At 36.9% G+C, this 19,755-nt stretch overlaps 1 protein-coding gene across 1 annotated transcript in view; it reads right to left on the minus strand.

Annotated features, from left to right (window-relative positions):
- Nucleotides 1–19,755, minus strand: part of LOC136836666 (muscle M-line assembly protein unc-89-like) — a 651,149-nt gene that overhangs the window by 542,224 nt on the left and 89,170 nt on the right. Inside the window, 4 exon segments of the mRNA XM_067101137.1 lie at nt 12,951–13,196; nt 14,861–14,911; nt 16,529–16,744; nt 17,856–17,954. Of these exon segments, the coding sequence (XP_066957238.1) occupies nt 12,951–13,196; nt 14,861–14,911; nt 16,529–16,744; nt 17,856–17,954 (612 nt within the window).

Consider the following 19,755-nt stretch of genomic DNA (forward strand, 5'->3'; position numbering starts at 1 on the left):
TACTGTAGATAAGTATTTACATTACAAAATGCTGTCGAATTTGTATGCACTATACAAGTTCATAGGATACTGAGTTAATCATGCTTACATGATTCTAAAGTAATCTGTGAGGGGTAAGCATGCCTTAATATGTGACAGTTTATATAAGTGATTACTTATAAAAACCGATTTTTGAAAAGTTATTGCGCAACTAGAATCCTTCTAAACTAGTATTCTCAGCTTCAAGGTTTTTTTTTTATTCGAAAAAATAAGCCAGCAGTAACTACGGATTGTCGCAAATTATTGAAATTTTGGTTCTGAATGGGTGAAGCAGCAATGAATTACAACGAGTCCTGAGTGAGTAACTGGGTTAATGACAGGTAAGTGAAATTCACACAGTTACAATTCAGCTTCATGACTGCAAGTAACTGAGGGGTAATTCCCTCATGACAGTAATAGCCGCATGACAATGATTTTAAGAATAACATTTTGATTTCATGTAAAATTAATTGGGATTAACAGATCCCATTCAAGAACTGTATTGATAAATAGGAGAGTCAAGTAAATCAAGCTTAACGGCAATTAGCAATACCATGACAGAAATAACGCAGTGAGAATATTTCAAGAAAGTAGCACAGCAATTACTTTTATCTTTAAGAATGCTTGACAGTAATGCTGCCAAACATTCTTCAGCTTACCGATAAAGAATTACTTTGGGCACTTTCATGTTATGAGAAATTAAGAAAATTTCAAAATCATATCACGCGAAATCCTCTCTTTAAAGAATAAGTTTATATTCTCTTTGATTGTAACTCTTATTATATAATAAACACATGCAAAACTGTAAACGTGATCATGGTCGAAGATCATTACATTAACAAGTCACTAATATTCATTGAATTTGATTAAAAGAAATCAGCTGATTTCTTTAATCTTGCTTACGGAATTAAAAGGCGTGTCATCAAAACGAGGGTGATTACACGACAATATAATAAGAAGAGAACAAATGAGGTAAGCACATGCATGTAATCCATCTAACATGAGAATCTCTCTCTCTCTCTCTCTCTCTCTCTCTCTCTCTCTCTCTCTCAAGACTGATAGGCGACTGATTAGACAATCGCACAGACCTCCAAACGAAAATGATCAAGTTATACAATCACGTGTCCACATTAAGTTACCCAACAGAGCAAAAAAAGCAATACATGAAATACACTATATAACTGATAAAAATAAAAATAAAAATATTCGCTTCCAGTTATCGTCCTTGTAGTCTTCTCATATACTCAATAATAAGACGCTGTCTTTTCATTCAGTGTTATTAGAAGCTGTCCTAAAGACATCACAAGGTCCGTAGGAGTAAATAAAGTTAATGAGGTTGTCAGCATCAACAGAAACCAATATATGTTTTTTTAAAGTTAATTACAATGAGAGAATTTCATCACAAAGTAGTCAATTACGCAAGCTGGTGTCAACATGAGCTTGTGTATATAATTCCTTAATGTAAATTCATGCTTAGGTATTATTAACAACAGATGATAAGAATATATGACAGCAATTAATTCCTCCTGAAATATTTCCCAACGAATAAAATGCTATCATCTGTTGATTCAGCCATGATGCCAACAACATAATGAAGCACTGAATTCCACACGTAAAATATTTTGTTGAGAACGGAATACTATCACTAATGAATCAATTACGCTGCCCTCTGCATTTGATGGCAACAGATACCCTGCGAATGCGTTTCTAGAAATGAAAAGACAAAAACTCGTTCACAAATCGCTTAGATGAACTGCTGAGTCATTTTCGAAAGTCCTCCAGAGAGAACGCTTCGATCCACTTATGCCTCGCCTTCCTTAATCAAGAAACTTGCATTAATTTATCAATTTCTCAACTAAGTATCGTTGGTAATGAAAGAAGAAGAATATGAAGTAGGAGAAGAACAGGAGAGAAAGGAGAAAGAAGAGAATGGGGAGGCAGGAGAAGAAGAAAAAATATCATTTCAACAGAAGTTCCCAATCCGTAAGCAACTGGAGGCCATCGCCTAAATTTAGCCCCCGCCAGAATCGTCGCAGGCCCGGGTTCCTAATGCTCTTTTTACCAGGTGCATGTGTATGTGTGTATGTGTGTGAGCGAGAGAGCGCGCGCGCCTGCGAGCTCTTTTCTCGCACGTTCATGGCTTGTGAAGCGAATACGCTCACACTGGGGATCGGCGAACACATGCTGCGTCTCCTTCAGCCCAAATTCCCACCTCAATCCACAAGCATGAGATGGAGATGAATCAGCATCATCATAGGGGAGTTGCGAGGGGGGCGGGGGGAAGGAAGGAAGACGATACAGGTGTTTTCTCGCCATCTTGAATGGTGACGTCATTCATCGATGACGTAGGCATCTCGTATTTCCATTCAGCTTTAAATGACGCACTTTGCGAGGGCCATCTGCATTTCGAGCGGAGGTCACCCGGTGACTGAAGCGAAATTATAATCATGGCCAAGCGTGTCCAAAATACTCCTGAAACGAGCGCGCTGAAGGTCGTCTTTTATAAGGCGCATCTATTGTCATAAAAATATAAGTGCCGGAGATATGGACCTAAATATCACTTGAATATTTTTTAAATAAAAGGGGCCAAAATAGATGCACAAAATAGAGGCTCTAGATTCTCGCCAGAATGCATAAACGCTCACAGCATGACTACAAAGTTCTCAGCAGAGAAGCCCAATAAATGTCCACAGAACTATTGCTAAGTTCTTAGCACAGACGCTCAGTATATATCCGCAAAATAACGCCCAAGAGCCTAATAAATGTCCACAGAATAACCCCTAATCATAACAGCAAAACAGCAAAGTTCTCAACAGAAGATCCAACAGACGACCATAACATACCCTGTTGTTATATAATAACGGGCCGCTTGTCAAAAAGTCACAAGTCACATCCCCCAGACGAGATGCAATGCGATTTGACGTGTACGCTAAGGAGTCTGTCAAACACGATTACAAACATACACACACACACACACACATACACACAAACACAGTCGCCTACCTCAGAGATAGATGATGATGATGATGATGATGATGATGGTGACCAACGTGGGATCTTCGGCTTGTCAAAAACATCGGTCATAAAGGACGACGGCAAACCTTAACCATCCCGGGCATTTGGAGATAATAGATATTCGGTATTCAAACACCAATCCCTGTTTCTTTTACTTCTTCCTCTTTCGCCTCTTCTTTTCCATTCAATTATATTTTTATCTATTCCTTCTAATTATTTTCAAGGCTCTAATAACTTCGTATTTCCAGAGGAAGAGAGTTTTCTAGTCGGTCTTCACAAATGCAACACGGTAAACTAAAGCGTCTTCCTCTCCTTATGCCTTATCTATTTTATTTTTTATTTTTTTGTGATTTCAGATGCTGAAACGAGGATGCTCTCTGATCCACTATGGACCACACTAATCATTTATATTTTCAAAAGCGGGTGAACAACAATCAGGGATATAGTGACAAGGCAATCTAGATTATGACGCGAACAATTCTGTTATCTTCAGTAGTTATTTTTCTGAGAACTTTTTTTCCCCACAAGGTAATAATGACTGGAAGGCACCTTTCAAAGAAATACACACACAGCATACAACAAACACACACTCTCTTTCTTTCCCTCAGAGGCACTTCACACTGGTTTCCGAGGCACACATTGTCGGGCACTGGCTGGGGCACACGCCAGAAGGGCACGATTCAGGAGGAGGTGAGCTGCTGGGGCAGAGTGGCGCAGGGGAGGAGGGAGGAGGGGAAGCAGAGGTCTGAGGGGTTTGGATTAACGTGGCCCGAGAAAGAGGGGGTAGAGAGGGAGAGGGAGAGAGCAGCAGGGAATCATGTGGAGAGAGAGAGAGAGAGAGAGAGAGAGAGAGAGAGAGAGAGAGAGAGAGAGAGAGAGAGAATGTAACATAGGGATGGGAAAAACGAATAATGTTAAATCTAGAGAGAGAGAGTAATAAAATTAACTAAAATAAAATTCAAGAGACCAAGCAATTGTAACAGAGAAAAGATAAACTAACTTAAAACTCGAGAGAGAGAGAGAGAGAGAGAGAGAGAGAGAGAGAGAGAGAGAGAGAGTTTTTCCTACTCTTTCCCTCCCCCAATCCTTGTCAGGGGTAGGCTTCTGCTGCAGTGTACAGCTAACTAAACTAAATGTGGAAATGCCAACATCCCGGCAAGCAGGTTTCTTCTCGCTACTTCTGCTGAGGTACTGCTGCTCCTACTATTTCTATTACCGCTACTAGGTCGAAGAGTGCAGCTACTTTCATCGTCTAACTACTTTTGCTGTGTTCCTGCTACTGTTGCTCCTTCTCCTATTGTTGCTACTAGAGCTTCACTTTCATCTATCGTCTTCGTCTCAATCCTACTTCCTACTAAAGCTACTAGAGCGAAAATTCTGAAGGTTTTTTTAAATCTTGCTACTTCAGCTGTGGCACTGCTACTGTTATTTCTATAACTACTACTGACGCACAAAATTCAGCTACAGCTTTCATTTCAACCTTCCAGAGGGGTCATTCAGCAACTACTTTTTTACTATTACCAAACTGTTTTTATTTTAACTTTTCTCTCGTGATACTACTACTACTGCTACTTTCGTAGCTACTGCTGATAAAAGGCCAACTTTCCACATCTTCGCTACTACATGGACCCAGTAGTCAAGACAGTGACAGAATCTGTTCCTGCTGTACCAACAGCATGTGAAGTAGTACAGTAGTAGCGGTATAAAGGCATGAACAGAATTTTTCGTTGTACCGCAGCAGCAGCTGTGGTTTAAAGGCAGCAGAAATCTCTACAGTATGTTTCTGAAGTTAATGTAGGATAAGAAGTAGTAGCATCTGCCAAAGCAATAGTCGAATGAAAACAATGGCAGATTCTGTAACAGTAACTAAACCTGATGCATTTTACTGCTGTTGTGATGCAGCTGTCATTGCCGCTGCTACAATGAAAAAAAACTCATACTTCCTCTACATTCTTTTCCTTTAATTACTGCTTCAACAACAACAACACAGATTCTTCTGCCGGTGGTTTTGTTTTTGTTAACGTTTCTGCTCACAGCTAATACTACCTGCCGCTTCTATTGCTTCTGCGGATAATACCATCTGCTGGTCCTGTCGCTTCTTTGGCTAATATGACCTGGCGTTCCTATCCCTCTGCTTTTAATGTCGCGTGCTGTTCCTATCGGTTCTGGGGATAATACCATCTCCTGTTTCTCTCACCTCTTTGTATAATACCATATAATGTTCCTATCATTTCGGCGGATAATACCATACGCTATTCCTATTGCTGTTGCTGTTAATGTCATCTGCTGCTCCTCTAACCTCCGTGGATAATAACATATTCAGTTCTTATCGCTTCTGATGTTAATACCGTCTGCTGTTTTATCGCTTCTGTGTATAATACCATATGCGGATAATACCATATGCTATTCTTATCGCTTATGCTGTTAATATCATTTCTGTTCTTATCGCTTCTGTCAATGGGACAGATACTGTCATCGGTGTAGTTACACTATTAGTTTTCCTCCTATAACTGTTGTTCTTATATTTAGTGCTGCTTAGGCAAGAGCCTCTGCAACTCGTGCTGTCAGTACAGTTGAATCGCCCAATTATCAATTACTGAGGGCGTAGCCGTCGCTATTATTGAAAATTATTGGTTCTGATGTCATGGTAGCTGCCGCCACATAAAAGCGGTCAAGATTAATAACTGTAACTTCCTAGATTTGTTACTACTACTACTACTACTACTACTGCCACCAATAATAATACTAATACCAATAATAATAATAATAATGACTTTTAATACTTGATAATTGGTCTGATGCCCAAATACTATCTTATGACTCGGTAAAATTAAACTTTACTCAGCGTGTATACACACACAAGCAGGCATATTTCTTTGATATCAAGCTGTTTCCTTTAACAGGTCACGTCCACATAGAGGAGTGGATGAACACCTTGTATAGAAAACTTCACAATCATTACCACTTCCTACACGTACAAAATAAAAACTCATAAGCTGCATGTCGAAGCCTCGCACAAATAATGCGTTATTAACCTTTATCTTGCAGGCAGCCTCGCTCTTCTTGCATATGAAGGTCCATTCTTTCCAATAACTTCTACACCCACCTACCCTATCCTTTCAAGGTCTTCCTTTCCTCCTCCCATATAAACTCAAGAATTACATACATTTTAAGTCACCAACCTATCATCGTCTAGTCTCATGGATAAACCATCTCAAAACACCTGATCCATCCTTTCACCTATACTAACCCTATCCTTCAAATCTTCTCACGTCACATACTAAGCAAATAGGTCATTTCAGCAATGTCAACGTTTTCCTTTCAGCTGCATGCAACATCCAAAAGTTAATTCCATAACTGACAAAAATAAAAATAAAAAAGTAAATGCTGAAGACAAGAATCTGAACCCTGTAAAGTGTAGACGTCAAGAAATATAGGCTCCTGAACGAGATCATCAAGGAAATAGTAAAATAACAACGAAATCACGGCAGCAATAATAATAATAATAATAATAATAATAATAATAATAATAATAATAATAATAATAATAATAATAATAATAATGATAATAATAATAATAAGCGTGTTAAGGTATAAATGTCCCGTTTATTCAAACTGTCAAACAAAAATTACAATATAAATTACGCGACTTTTCTCTTAACACAAACTGACATTTATATTCTTTCTAGCTTTAATCTAGGTTCTTTTTTTTTGAGTCAGAGTTTCCGCAGCAGATCCCATCGATCTGATGCTCCTCACACACACACAAACACACGGTGGTGAAGTGCCAAAAATAAAGTAATTAAACACGTGTGTCCAATTAACCTCCGTATCTACTGATCGTAAGTCCAGCATTACTCAAGAGAAAGATATGCGGAAAAAGACGAAATGGCATTACGAACGTCCCACACAAAAGATATAATTTGTATTATGAATAATTTTTCGAATACACGAAAACTTAAAACAGTTTAGCATGATTATTTGTAAAATAATAATAATAATAATAATAATAATAATAATAATAATAATAATAATAATAATAATAATAATAATAATAATTACTCTTCAACATCTTGCATAAAATCAGATACTATTGAGAAATATCATTATCAGTCGGATAACCATAACAATGGAACATTCGAAAGTCAGAACCACTTGTATAGGCTTCAACGTAACCCACTCAGAGTAAAATCCTAAAGCCTGCTCCAATGATCTAATCCTTGATTTTAGGGCTACATGAGCGACATAACAGGACTTTTTAACGAAAATTTATAGTGTAAGGAATCATTACGCAACAAAGCTTCAACTGTAAACGAGGCAAACCACATGGATTACATTAAAGTCTCCCTGCTGAAGAGAGCAATTAAGCGTGTTATTTACAATCTCACATTATGTCTAACGGTTCAGACACGTGCGATTAGTCACCAGCAGATAGAGTAAAACACCTTAACACCATTTGAAGCGTACAGTTAATGTCCTAGAAAATTATTTTACGTTTGTACAGAATAAATGAATAAAGTCACTATGTTGTTTTAAGGTTGTAATAAAAAAAATTATAAAGCTCTTATTACGAAACAGATTCGCTTTCAATATCAAAGACGTTATTCACGCACGGCTGACTTAATATCAAGAAGTTCGAGACATAAAAAGGAAGACAAACTGGCCGTAAGTAGGCTAGTCGAGAGAAGAGCAAAGCCTTTCTGTTGCATTTCATTTTCTCTCCTATCGTCAAGACACTTTGTTTATTACACCTCGTCTAGATTCTCAAAGTTTGAAGACTAAGGTCCAGTACTCCATCCATGAATGTTTTGCTTAAAAGGCTCGAAGGCTATCCTTCCATACTCTAGTCTACGAATGCCTTTGATTATTAACCCTTAAGATCTTGGGTCAATTTCCACCAACACACACTTTTGCCTAAAAAGTTTGACGTGCATATTACAACATTCCACCAACAAATGCTTTTGTTTAGAAAGCTTGAATTCCAAGATTCAATATTCCTTCCTAAACTGTTTTCTCTTGCAAAGCTTGAAGGTTATTGCTCAATATCTACACCTACAAATGCCTTTGCTTACAAAGTTTGAGGGGTCATGGCTCAATACGCAACCAACAAATGCTTTGCTTCAAAGCTTGAAGGCCGTGACTTAATACTTCACCTACGGATGCTTTTACTTATATAGCTTGAAGGCCATAGTTCAATACTCCTTCGAAGAATGCTTTTTACTCATAAAGTTTGAAGGCTTTACTTAAATACAGTTTATAATACATAAAGACCTTGGTTCAATACTTCCTCTAAGAATGCTTTTGATTATAAAGCTTATGATCATTGTTCAGTTCTCCACCATTAAATGCTTTTCCTCAAAAATTCACTTAAGAATATTTTTACTTATACAGCTTGAACGCTTTAGTAATAGTTCATTACTCCACCCAGGAATGCTTTTTACTTAGAAAGCTGGCAGGTCACAGTTCAATGCTACACCAAAGAATGCCTTTTACTACGAAGCAAAAGGCACAGCCCAGTATCCAACCACGAATACTTTCGCTTAAGAAGCTTGAAGATCATGATTCAGTACTTCACCTACTGGTGCTTCTGCTTATTAAGCTTAACGGGTATAATACAATGCTCCACCAATATCTTATAAACCTTGAAGAACACGTTTAATACTCCAGCTATCAATAATTTTTTTTTTAGGTAAAACTAGAAAGCGCTGATTTGAATTGGTTTGATTGCTTTTTTTTATCCCTACTAAGCCGTATGTGGACATCAATGACTAAAACCACAACACGGTAGTGCTAGAGCGTACTAATCAGTAATCACCTGGGCCTACACTGAAATGTAGCCTCACGCAAAAACCAAATTCTGTATCACAATTTTCCACAGAATATTATCCTGAAAATAACACACGGACAATGAAATATTCACTCAAGGACGTACAAACGACCAATACTTTGATATACGAAAGAGCAAACCACAAGTTTCCCTGTATGTCCTCAAATCGAGTACTTCGTGAAGTGGCTAATTGTAGCATGTTTGGCTCGGAAACCCAATGTAAAATAACCTTCAATAATCTGAGCTCCCTGTTTCATTTTTATTTTTAGCGTGCAGTAATCGTTATCTTGATTTGCAGATGTGGTCCCCATCAAAGGAGAGATACGGGATGCACCAGACAACAGACACAGTAATTCCACGAGGTAAAAGAAAACGGCGTTTACCTTTGATAAAAAGTGATGCAAAAAAAAAAACTATTTCTTTTGCGGCGTCTTAAAAAAATTAAATAAAAAACTGAAGTGGAATGTCTTATAGCAAGGAAGTACCCATATAAAATAAGATTAAGCACCCAGAGGGAGTTCCTTGAATTAGACAACTTTAGTTTTAAAAGCAGTCAGACGATAACGAATCTTCCAATACTAAAGTACCTCTTCTTTCCATTCACAAATACAACACTTTTCAAAATTTCCGAACTTCCACAGAAACGATGAGATACTAATAGATGAATATAGAAGAACTCTGTGTGTTATCATTCTATTCGTTATCTAAGCTACAGCGACGCTATTTCTAGTCCTCCACAGGTAGGGAACCCCAATTTACACATATTCCACCAAAACAAAGCGCCGACTCATCGGTCTGGCATCCGCCACAGTGCTATCAAAAAGTCAAACATTTCCTACACAATCCAGAGGCTGTAAGCATCTAGTCACCCCAAATCCCATAATCTATCCCCTCCTCCAAACAGGAGCCTCCTCTAAATATATTCTACGACCCTGCATTGTTCCCTTTAATCTCCTATACGCACCCCTAAATCTCATAAGGGTATCGACACTGATCCTGCAGAAGTCCGGTCGCGACAGTCGAGTCCAGCCATGTCTCCTTGATGCGTGTGGAGGATATCGGTCCCTCCTCCTCCTCCTCTTCGTACCTCCTCCTCCTCCTCCTACCATCCTCCCGCCATCACACCACACCTCTGACTCACACCTAAAACCCTGACCTGATTTCCGATGAGATGAGCGACCATGCCACAAACCATGTGCGACGAATTTGCGTTATAGTTCGCTTGTAAGAATTCTCTTCTCACTGCATTATTTATACTGTCTATACTTTACATCACTACACAGCACGAATGCGAGCTCCTATGAACACAAAAAACACTTGTATATATATAATATATATATATATATATATATATATATATATATATATATATATATATATATATATATATATATGTATATGTATATATATAAAATATATATGTATATATCTATAATATATACATGCATACATATATATGTATATATATATATATATATATATATATATATATATATATATATATATATATATATAAAACGCCAGTTTTTTGAGGGCATAAATGAACATGTGTATACTTTACTAAAGACAAGTAATCGTGCTTGGTAAATCTAATGCTGTAACAAAGTCACGAAAAACAGGTAAAACAGAAAAAAATACAAGGCCCTACTCTTGAATTAAGTCTCGTTAAAGAAATAAGGGAAAATTTAAACAGAGAATTTTGAAAAGCAAAGTTTCATGTGAATAAAACAGTGATAGCTTTCCCTACTTCACTCCATTAAATATAGATAAATAATGTGGGGGGAGTTTATGTATTAAAAGTGGTTTCAGTAAACAATAAAAATTATGCTAATTACACTTACAAGTTTTCAAGCCCAAGGGATATAAACAACTCAACACATGAAAACTTCACTTAAATGAATGCGATAATGATTTACTTGTCATTCTAGAATAACGTGAAAGCTGTCTTCATTAAACACCCTAACGAAAAAGTAGAACAAACAGAATTTTTAAAAAATAGTTTAATTATTCAAATTTACTGCTGAAGAACAAATACCTCATTCAACTTAAATAGAGAGAGAGAGAGAGAGAGAGAGAGAGAGAGAGAGAGAGAGAGAGAGAGAGAGAGAGAGAGAGAGAGAAAACCAACATTCCGTCATATTACCTTTACACTAACTCCTATTTGTAACCAAGTTAAATCTCATATTTGCGGCATCAATTTACCCAACTCTATTGTCGATTAAAATAATGAAGTTAATGATAATGATAACGTTCACTAACGACAAATTAACCGCAGGAAATGCAAACGTGGCAACCCAGTCATAAGAGCCATACAGCACGACCTATTAATCCTGGCATTCTTTTCCCTTACAAAGTATAGCAGTCTGTATATGGCAGCATTTCTAGCCGGTTTCGACTCAACAATATAATACTCTTATTATAGATAGGAAGCGGCGCTACCCTACCCCAGCCGGTGACGTCACCGTTGAAACACCTCTCGCTCATCCAGTCACGGGCCGCCTTCTTCCTCCTCTTCCTCTTCTTCTTCTTTCCTTTTTATTTCATTTCTCTCAGGATTGGCCTCGAGCCCACGTCACCCATCATAAGGTGATGTCGCCCCGTGTCAGCTGTGTGTTGTGATTTACTGTACAAGAAAATGGCCTGGCGGGTATAAGCGGTATTGAAATCATCCGTGCTTTCACCGTAGACTATTAACCGACGTAAATTCGTGAAGATCGATGAATTAAATGGTTTGCCTTGGACAGGTAGGAGGATATATATATGTATATATGTGTATATATATACATATATATGTATGTATGTATGTTTGTATATGTATTATATGCATATGTGTGTATATACATATGTGCATATATATATATATATACTGTATATATATATATATATATATATATATATATATATATATATATATATATATATATATATATATATATATATATATATATATATATATAAATGTACAGAAATACATTGATAACCAAGTAAGTCTAACCCACTTAGATGCTATGCCACGGACAATCCAACCCATAATGAACAAATTTGTTGGATTATTTCAGTCTAAAACCTCAACATTCCTAACAGAAGACTCAGACATACAAGCTACCCCAAACCTACAATCCTCCACATTTACAGACACCTTTTGTTTTTCTATGAACAGCCCATTAATTCACAAAGCAGACAGAGGGAAAGTGAGCAGAACTATGAGCAGACGTGTGAAATATTCACTGTACACTGGTGCATATGAAAATGCCGGTATGTCACGAAAATAGCGGACTGCCAACTGCCCTCGTAAGTAACCAGCAAACAGCTATAAAAATCAGTATTGTTATGATGCACTTATTCAAGAAGCATTAGCAAATAATAATCTTGAACATCCTTAAATTAGTGGTTGTTTACTGGTGTTAAAGGTGCATAATTTTTCTCAGAGTGATTACTCCATAACTATGGTGTTTCTAAAGACAAGGTTAACATTAGGTGGCATGTAATACATAATGATCAGAAGGACATGAATTTTCCTAAGCTGTCTGCATTTTTTAACTTTCTCTTGAAGATCTATGCTTGCTTTCTGTTTATTTGCTAATCATTAACCCTAGATTGTTTATGTATAAATATATATATATATATATATATATATATATATATATATATATATATATATATATATATATGTGTGTGTGTGTGTGTGTATATATATGTGTGTGTGTGTATGCATTGCATATATATATATATATATATATATATATATATATATATATATATATATATATATATATATATATATATATATATATATATATATATATATTTAGACAGGTAAACAGAGCAGCAATTAAAGTACAATATTCTAAAATGACTGACAGGGACCAAATCAAGAGACCCAACTATACAGCATGAGAAAACGACCTCAGTAACCGAAAATTACCGTGGCGCCTTAAAAACAAATAACGATTAAATAACGATAATTTTTATTTGGCCAATAACGATTACATCAGTAACCGACAACTTAAAAAGAATATTAATAAGCATGAAGAAGGAGATGACAATGATGACGAAGAAAATTGCGACAATACGAAAACCAGGTACTCACTGTCCGTTGTCGCAAGCGAGGGTGTGCTATCTGGGGCTGCTTGGCCACTTTCGAATTCGGCGGTGGTGGAGGTGGCGGCGGTAGTTTCGGTAACCCAGCCGGAGGACGTGGTCTCTTCTCCCAAGGGCGCCTCTGACGATACCAACGACGACTGAGAACCAGGGCGGCGACGTCGGTAGGGAAGGGTGGGTGTCTCCTCGGTGCCTTCTTCTTCGTATTCCATGGATTGGTCTCCGCCTCCTGAAACTGCCGTGATGTCCAAAAGATAGGTAGGTGTTAGAGTGGTTATTAATGTCACGTACTGTACAACCTCAAAAAATAAAAAGCCAGCCATCTTGAAAAAAAAAGAAAACTTTAGTCGCAGATATTTATTAGAATGAGCAACGTCAAAAAAGCAGCCTTCTTCAAAACAGACTTTGGTCCTAGAATGGGGTTTTTTATATTCTTAATAGATTTAGTAGAATATTACATAAAATAACACCGAAAATCAAGCACAGTATAATTATTAAATCATTCATAATTATTCTCCCAAAAAAAGTAAAAAACAATGTTAAAGAGACAGTTGAATATCAAAAGTTTCTACTTCGTCTTTTCATTTTAAATAAATTGGCTTCAGTTATAAGAACAGGCCACACACTGCAGGGATAGTTCAATTAATAAAAAACGAAATCTGAAATCGCAATAGGATGAAAGGGGAAGCAAACTCCTTTGCCAATAACTCATGGGGCAGTGTTGATAAGAAAAAAAATTTGTAATGCGTGCATTGAAAAACAAAAATAAAACAATATTTTTTATAGATAAAATAAAAACGTTTAAATAAAATACACATGGAATACATAATGGAATTAGAATCGGAAATTTAAAGTATATGAAACAAACTGAGATAATACAAAAATAAAAATAAAACAAAAATTAAGCATAAGATGGAGAAAATAAATCATTTGGGGGCATATCAGTTTGGACAGGTATTAATCAATCATCTGTTTTTCATGAGCAAAGCGATGGGACGGTTGGCCACTTCTCGTGTAGTTCGTTATGCTACTGCTTCAAAGTAACGAAGCTGCAGTCAGATTAAAATGAGTTTCAATTATGTGCTATCAATATTCTGACTACTACAAAAAGGAATTTCAAAAATAAACTACAGAAAAGAAAATCTGACTTTTAAAATTCATTTATAGCTGCTAGTCACTGGAAAACATTATGGATTGCAAAGCCTATCTTTCCTAAGTACACTAAGGAGAAAACATTTCAATTTTATATATATTACATGATTATGAGGCCTATGAACCATTTATTATTCTAAAAAAATTAATTTAACAATACACATAAAAGAGAAATTGCAAAGTTTGCTACTCTAGCATTAGTACAAAATGTTAATCTAATTTTGCTGAATGCCCGAACCCCAATCACTAACTTTATACTGTAAGTCCTGAATCTGTCTACATCTAACAAATTACCAGCCACAACAACTAAGTTATGTTTAAAACATCGAAACAAAATACCATTGCATTAACCACTAAAAAATTTACTTTTTTTTTTAGTGCAAACTAATTAAGATCACCACTGACTCATACCAAAAATAACTGTTGAGCTCGAATTTTGTGTGGCAAAGCCTGCAGTGCTAAATAAATCTCTATTGACGTCTTCAAGGACCAAGAAATAGTACAGAGACTGACAAAGAAGGCCAATTGCCCTGACTTAGCACGTGAGACCATAAGTACCATTAAATTTCATGGTCTATTAATTGCGAACTTGTGGTATTAGTAAGTTCACACTTGATATCTATTGCTAACAAGCGATTTGCAGCGTTAGTGAAGCTAATTCCGCTCTACAAAAGCCAATCTTTCAGTCTACGAGAAATATGCCTCCGTGTCCCTTCGCACTGATTATTCTAGATGCAAACACAATACCTTCAGCTGACTTTTGACGCCTCTTACGACGGGCAGGCGTTGGACTCCACCCTAACGGGGAAATCATGGAGTGTTAATATTCTCTCTTCCATTGGATTACGCATACATTGCGCTCTTGTGTTCGTGTCTTTGTGCGTGTCATTTTAAAGGTATATGTGTTTATCTAACCTTCATTGTTTTGGCCTTTCAGTTAGTGAAGCAAAATAAGTTTTAACATGTTGAATTCCTCTCTCTCTCTCTCTCTCTCTCTCTCTCTCTCTCTCTCTTCCTTTATAAAATCCTTACACTGCATATTAATCTACCTCTAAGACTTGACCTCTCCTCCAATCTTTTCTTCGTAAAGTCCCTACCCCATACCACTAAGTCTCTCTCTCTCTCTCTCTCTCTCTCTCTCTCTCTCTCTCTCTCTCTCTCTCCACTTTGAAATTCTTGCACATATCTGAGAGCCATCTCTCTCTCTCCACTTTGAAATTCTTGCACATATCTGAGAGCCATTTCTGTGTATCCTGAGTCTATCATCAATATTCTCACGTTAAAGCTTTGTTCATTACCCTGGCATAAAATTATATTTTACCAACATAAATATTTATACGCATATCATTAGAAATCATTGGTTAAGTACCTCATAGCATCCACGGAAAAAAATGTTTTTGACTCCTATAACCTGCATTTATGAAAGGCTCATAAGCGACAAAACAGATTTAATTGTTGGTTAATACTCCAACATTCACTACGAAAAATAATAAATTCATGTAATATAAGAGAGTTTAGCAGTGTTTTTGCCTAACTACGAATCCATAAGAACGACTTAAAAGGTATCTACATTATATACATACATGAAAATGTTACATGCACTGAAAAAATAATTAATTAAAGTTAAAAGCGTTGAAATAGCTACAGTTTTTGAGATCCTCAAATTTATTCAAAATTCAGACTTTAAAAAAATTAAGAGAATATCTTTATACAAAATGAGTAGTACAATATACAGTACTCTAATCAAAAGAAATATATTTACCTTACAAAAGACATGCATAAACTTAAGATGCGTAAAACAAATTCATAAAAAAAAAAAATCATCATTCCAGCAATATGTACAAAAATACTCATGCAAGAAATGAGATTCTTACGAAATGTTCCGCCCATATGATGAAAAAAAAAAAATTGGGAAAAGCGCATTCGATTAGGCAACGGGCAAAAGAAATTTACAGCTATTATAAATAAGGCGCGTACCCTAACCAAACACGTATTTTTAGCACACCTTGAACTTCTCGATTTGTACGCACATTACGAATGTACTTAACTTGGAGGGTTTGTAGCAAAATCACTCTGCCGCGTGTGACTTTCAAACCAACCCGGCGAAGGGAGACATTCTTCATACAGTGCCCCCTTCGGACTTAAGACTCAGTGGAAAGCGTATCGATAAAAATGAGATATCGAGAAGTTATGATACCATTCATGTGGCTAAAAATGCATGCTTCTGGCAAATGTGACCAGAAGGTTCTACAGATACACGGAACATTTAAGAGACGCCAACCAGGCGAATCTTCCTAAGCAAACAACACCGCCGAACAGGCAATTCTTCTTTAGCATACAATGCGCGAGCATCCACGACGGATGATGCCGGCTGCAGGAATTGATACATCTCCAATGTCTCCAACGATTACCTACCGGGGAGGGACATTTCCGAGACATCGGAGACATTAGAGATGGTGGACGCCCTCGAGGAGGGGCGTTTGGTCCTAGGAGGCGGAGTAGGAGCGACCTGTTCTCCGCTATCTGCCTCGTCGAGGGTGAAAACAAACGGGATATCCTCATTCCCCAGGGTGAAGTAGGGCGGGCCTCCATCGCCTCCCAGGGAGAAGAAGGGTGGTATTTCATCTCCCCCTGGGTGAAAGGGAGACGGGGTTGGGTCATGCGTCAAGAAATGGTGAAGATGGGCTCATTTGAAAAGGATCATATGTTAAAGGAGGGAAAAAACATCAGTGCTTCTGACGGGAGGGGGTTGGGTGGGGTTAAGGGAAGGATTTTTAATTCAGATATGGAATATGAATATATAATCGCATATGCAACTCGCCGTTCTAGTGATAATGGTAACTGGACACAATTAATTTTCAAATCATTCAAAATAAAATCATAACACGTTGGCTATTACACTAATAAGGCAGACATAATTAAGATACGTTAGTTATTTGTTCAAGGCTGAAATACAATTTATAAAAGACTGAATCACACAAAACAAAAATAGTCAAAATTAATACGAAAATTTACCAAGATATGAATATCTGAATGGACTTCCCCAATGCAAATCAGGTAAATTCCGCTTCTGGGACATGCATATGTCCCTTTTGTTTCTTAAATATCTGGCAAAAAAATCTTTAAAAAAAGGAAACGCAATCAAGGCTGTATGATGAAAGTTTCACTAAATCTTGCTGAGAAATATCATTACAAATTATTAGTTTCCGCTTTAAGAAACTGCACGAAACATGACAACGACTTACAGCAGACAATAAATAATTAGAAAACCATATCTTTGACCGATCACAATATCATAAACTTGACAACAGGAATTATACCTAATCACGAATATACAGTAAATGCACTACTTACAATATAGATTGCATAACGTGAAAAACGAGGCAAACATAAGCCTCTTACATTTGCCGTAATGAAGACAATAAAATACACGATAAGATAACATGTATTTCCTAAAAAACAAAAGCATGGCTAACTAAAGACACAGGAGGGAAAGACAAAAACATAAATCTACAAACTAAACAATGGCAACAAAGTACACGAAAGGGCAAGACGAAAACATATATCTCCTACAACATCATAAAACGAGTCCAACGAAAAACACTAAAAGACGCCACACGGACATTAATCTCCTACAAGAACGAACCGAAGCCTAAAAAAAAATAAACGAAAATAAAAGCTAAAACATGAAGCCTCGATAATAAACAGAGTAAAGACAGAACAACGAAATCCTTAGTTTTACCGAACGGGACGTTGGAGCTAGCAATGCTGGACACACTCGAGGACCTAGATCCGGGCCGTTTGGTCCGAGGGGGTGGTGTAGGGACCCCCTCTTCGCCTGCTGTAGGGAGGGGAGGGAGGGGATTATAAATGTGAGCTACTAGTGAGAAAAGGTTGGGCATACTCGGTAAATTCAGAAAAAATGCTTAAATTCAAGGTATAAGGATCTATCATCGGTCAAGAACTAGGAAATTCAATGGTGTCGTTCAGGCAGGCATGATATGAAACTGAGGAAAAGGAATGGCTGCGCAGAAAATAAACTACAGAACTATTAAATAATGCCAGAAATGTCAGAATTGTTTGTTAACTAATACAAAAAAATGTTCATTTCGGGAGATCAAAAAATTACTCTTATGATGTGCTGTGGTAAATGTCAGAACTGTTTGTTAACTAATACAGTTCGAGTTACCCAAACCGTTTCTTTCAGGAGATAAAAAACATTTACCCTTATGATTTACTTTAGTACCAGATCATTCTTAATAAATAAACTTATAACCACAATTAACTGGTTAAGTACACCGCATTACTTCCTTTGCTGTTAAAAACATTCTTCTGGTCCCTATGATGGATTAGAAATTATGAAAGCCCGGTGGGCATCGCACGAAAAATTACTCTTAACCATAGGCGTTTTCAGCAAATATTCAATATGCACAAGTATTATGTACATGGAATCACATATATGCAATGATACAAAAGCAGTTACGCATTTTTGCGCATGCAATTACGCAGAATAAAAAAAATATGTATGCGAGACTACGAACACAAATGCCTCCATACATAGATGAATTTAGGTGTGTGAGGGTCATTTTTGACAGTTTTGGAATTAAAAGAATTTCAACACAGGATAACTGGATTTCCACATAGAAACACCACCTAAAGAAGCTGAGGGGTAGCAGCAACAGCTGATAATTAAAAAAGAAAAAGTCTCACAGACTAACATGAAATCAGCATAGCAACGACCGAAGAGATTAGAGGTTAATAATAAGTTGTCACGCCTTTTACAAGTTCTTGTCGATCAGTTAGCATAAACCATGATATGTAATTAATTTACCAACATTTCTACCTGGCTATGAAGTTCACTTGATATAAGCCAGGACTTTCGAAAAAAAGCATTAACAGGGACCTAACAATGTGAGATTTTACAGGTATTGTGTGTTTACCCAAATGAACGTGTTAGGTAATGAAATTTCTGCTGTACAGTTCACTCTAGTTGATTTGATTATTACACATCACATATGTCGATTACATATTCCCTTCTTCTTTTTTTTTTTTTTTGCAAAATAATTGGCGTAGTGCAAGCTTTCTCGTCACTTCTGTAGCCAAGCTAGACTAATGACAAAGAGCATCTCAATATATAGGACAGTACCTAACTAAAATAGTCAATCCTGTCAGGCAATAAGGTTTGGAGATCTTTGGAGAAACGGGAAAGAAGAGAGAGATGAAGCATAGATTAATATCTGGTAGATCTAATAATCAATGAACATTCAGGCACTGGCGTTGTGAATCCCAGCGCGGGGCGTGGACGTGGAATCGAAGAATACTTTGGTAACAATGAGCACCCATCTGGTTTTTTATTTTTTTAACCACCAGTCGCGGATTTGTTTTTCTTTTTTTTAACTACCAGTCGGGGATTTGTTTTTGTGAAGAGTTATAGTGGGGCCCGGGGGAAAAGAGATTGGGACTAGCTGCTCAAGAGTCATCAGTCATTATTCTGTGTTACGTAAATTTAGTCAATTAATTTATGAATTGCCATAGTGTTTTTGGATCTGGTGGTTAGCAGATTTCATGTGGCTTGGATAATTTGGCAAAAAAGTACATTGTGTTGACAATTTACACGTTTACAAGTGTTACTGTTGGCAATT

Source organism: Macrobrachium rosenbergii, chromosome 56 (genome assembly GCF_040412425.1).
Source record: "Macrobrachium rosenbergii isolate ZJJX-2024 chromosome 56, ASM4041242v1, whole genome shotgun sequence".
NCBI lineage: Eukaryota > Metazoa > Arthropoda > Malacostraca > Decapoda > Palaemonidae > Macrobrachium > Macrobrachium rosenbergii.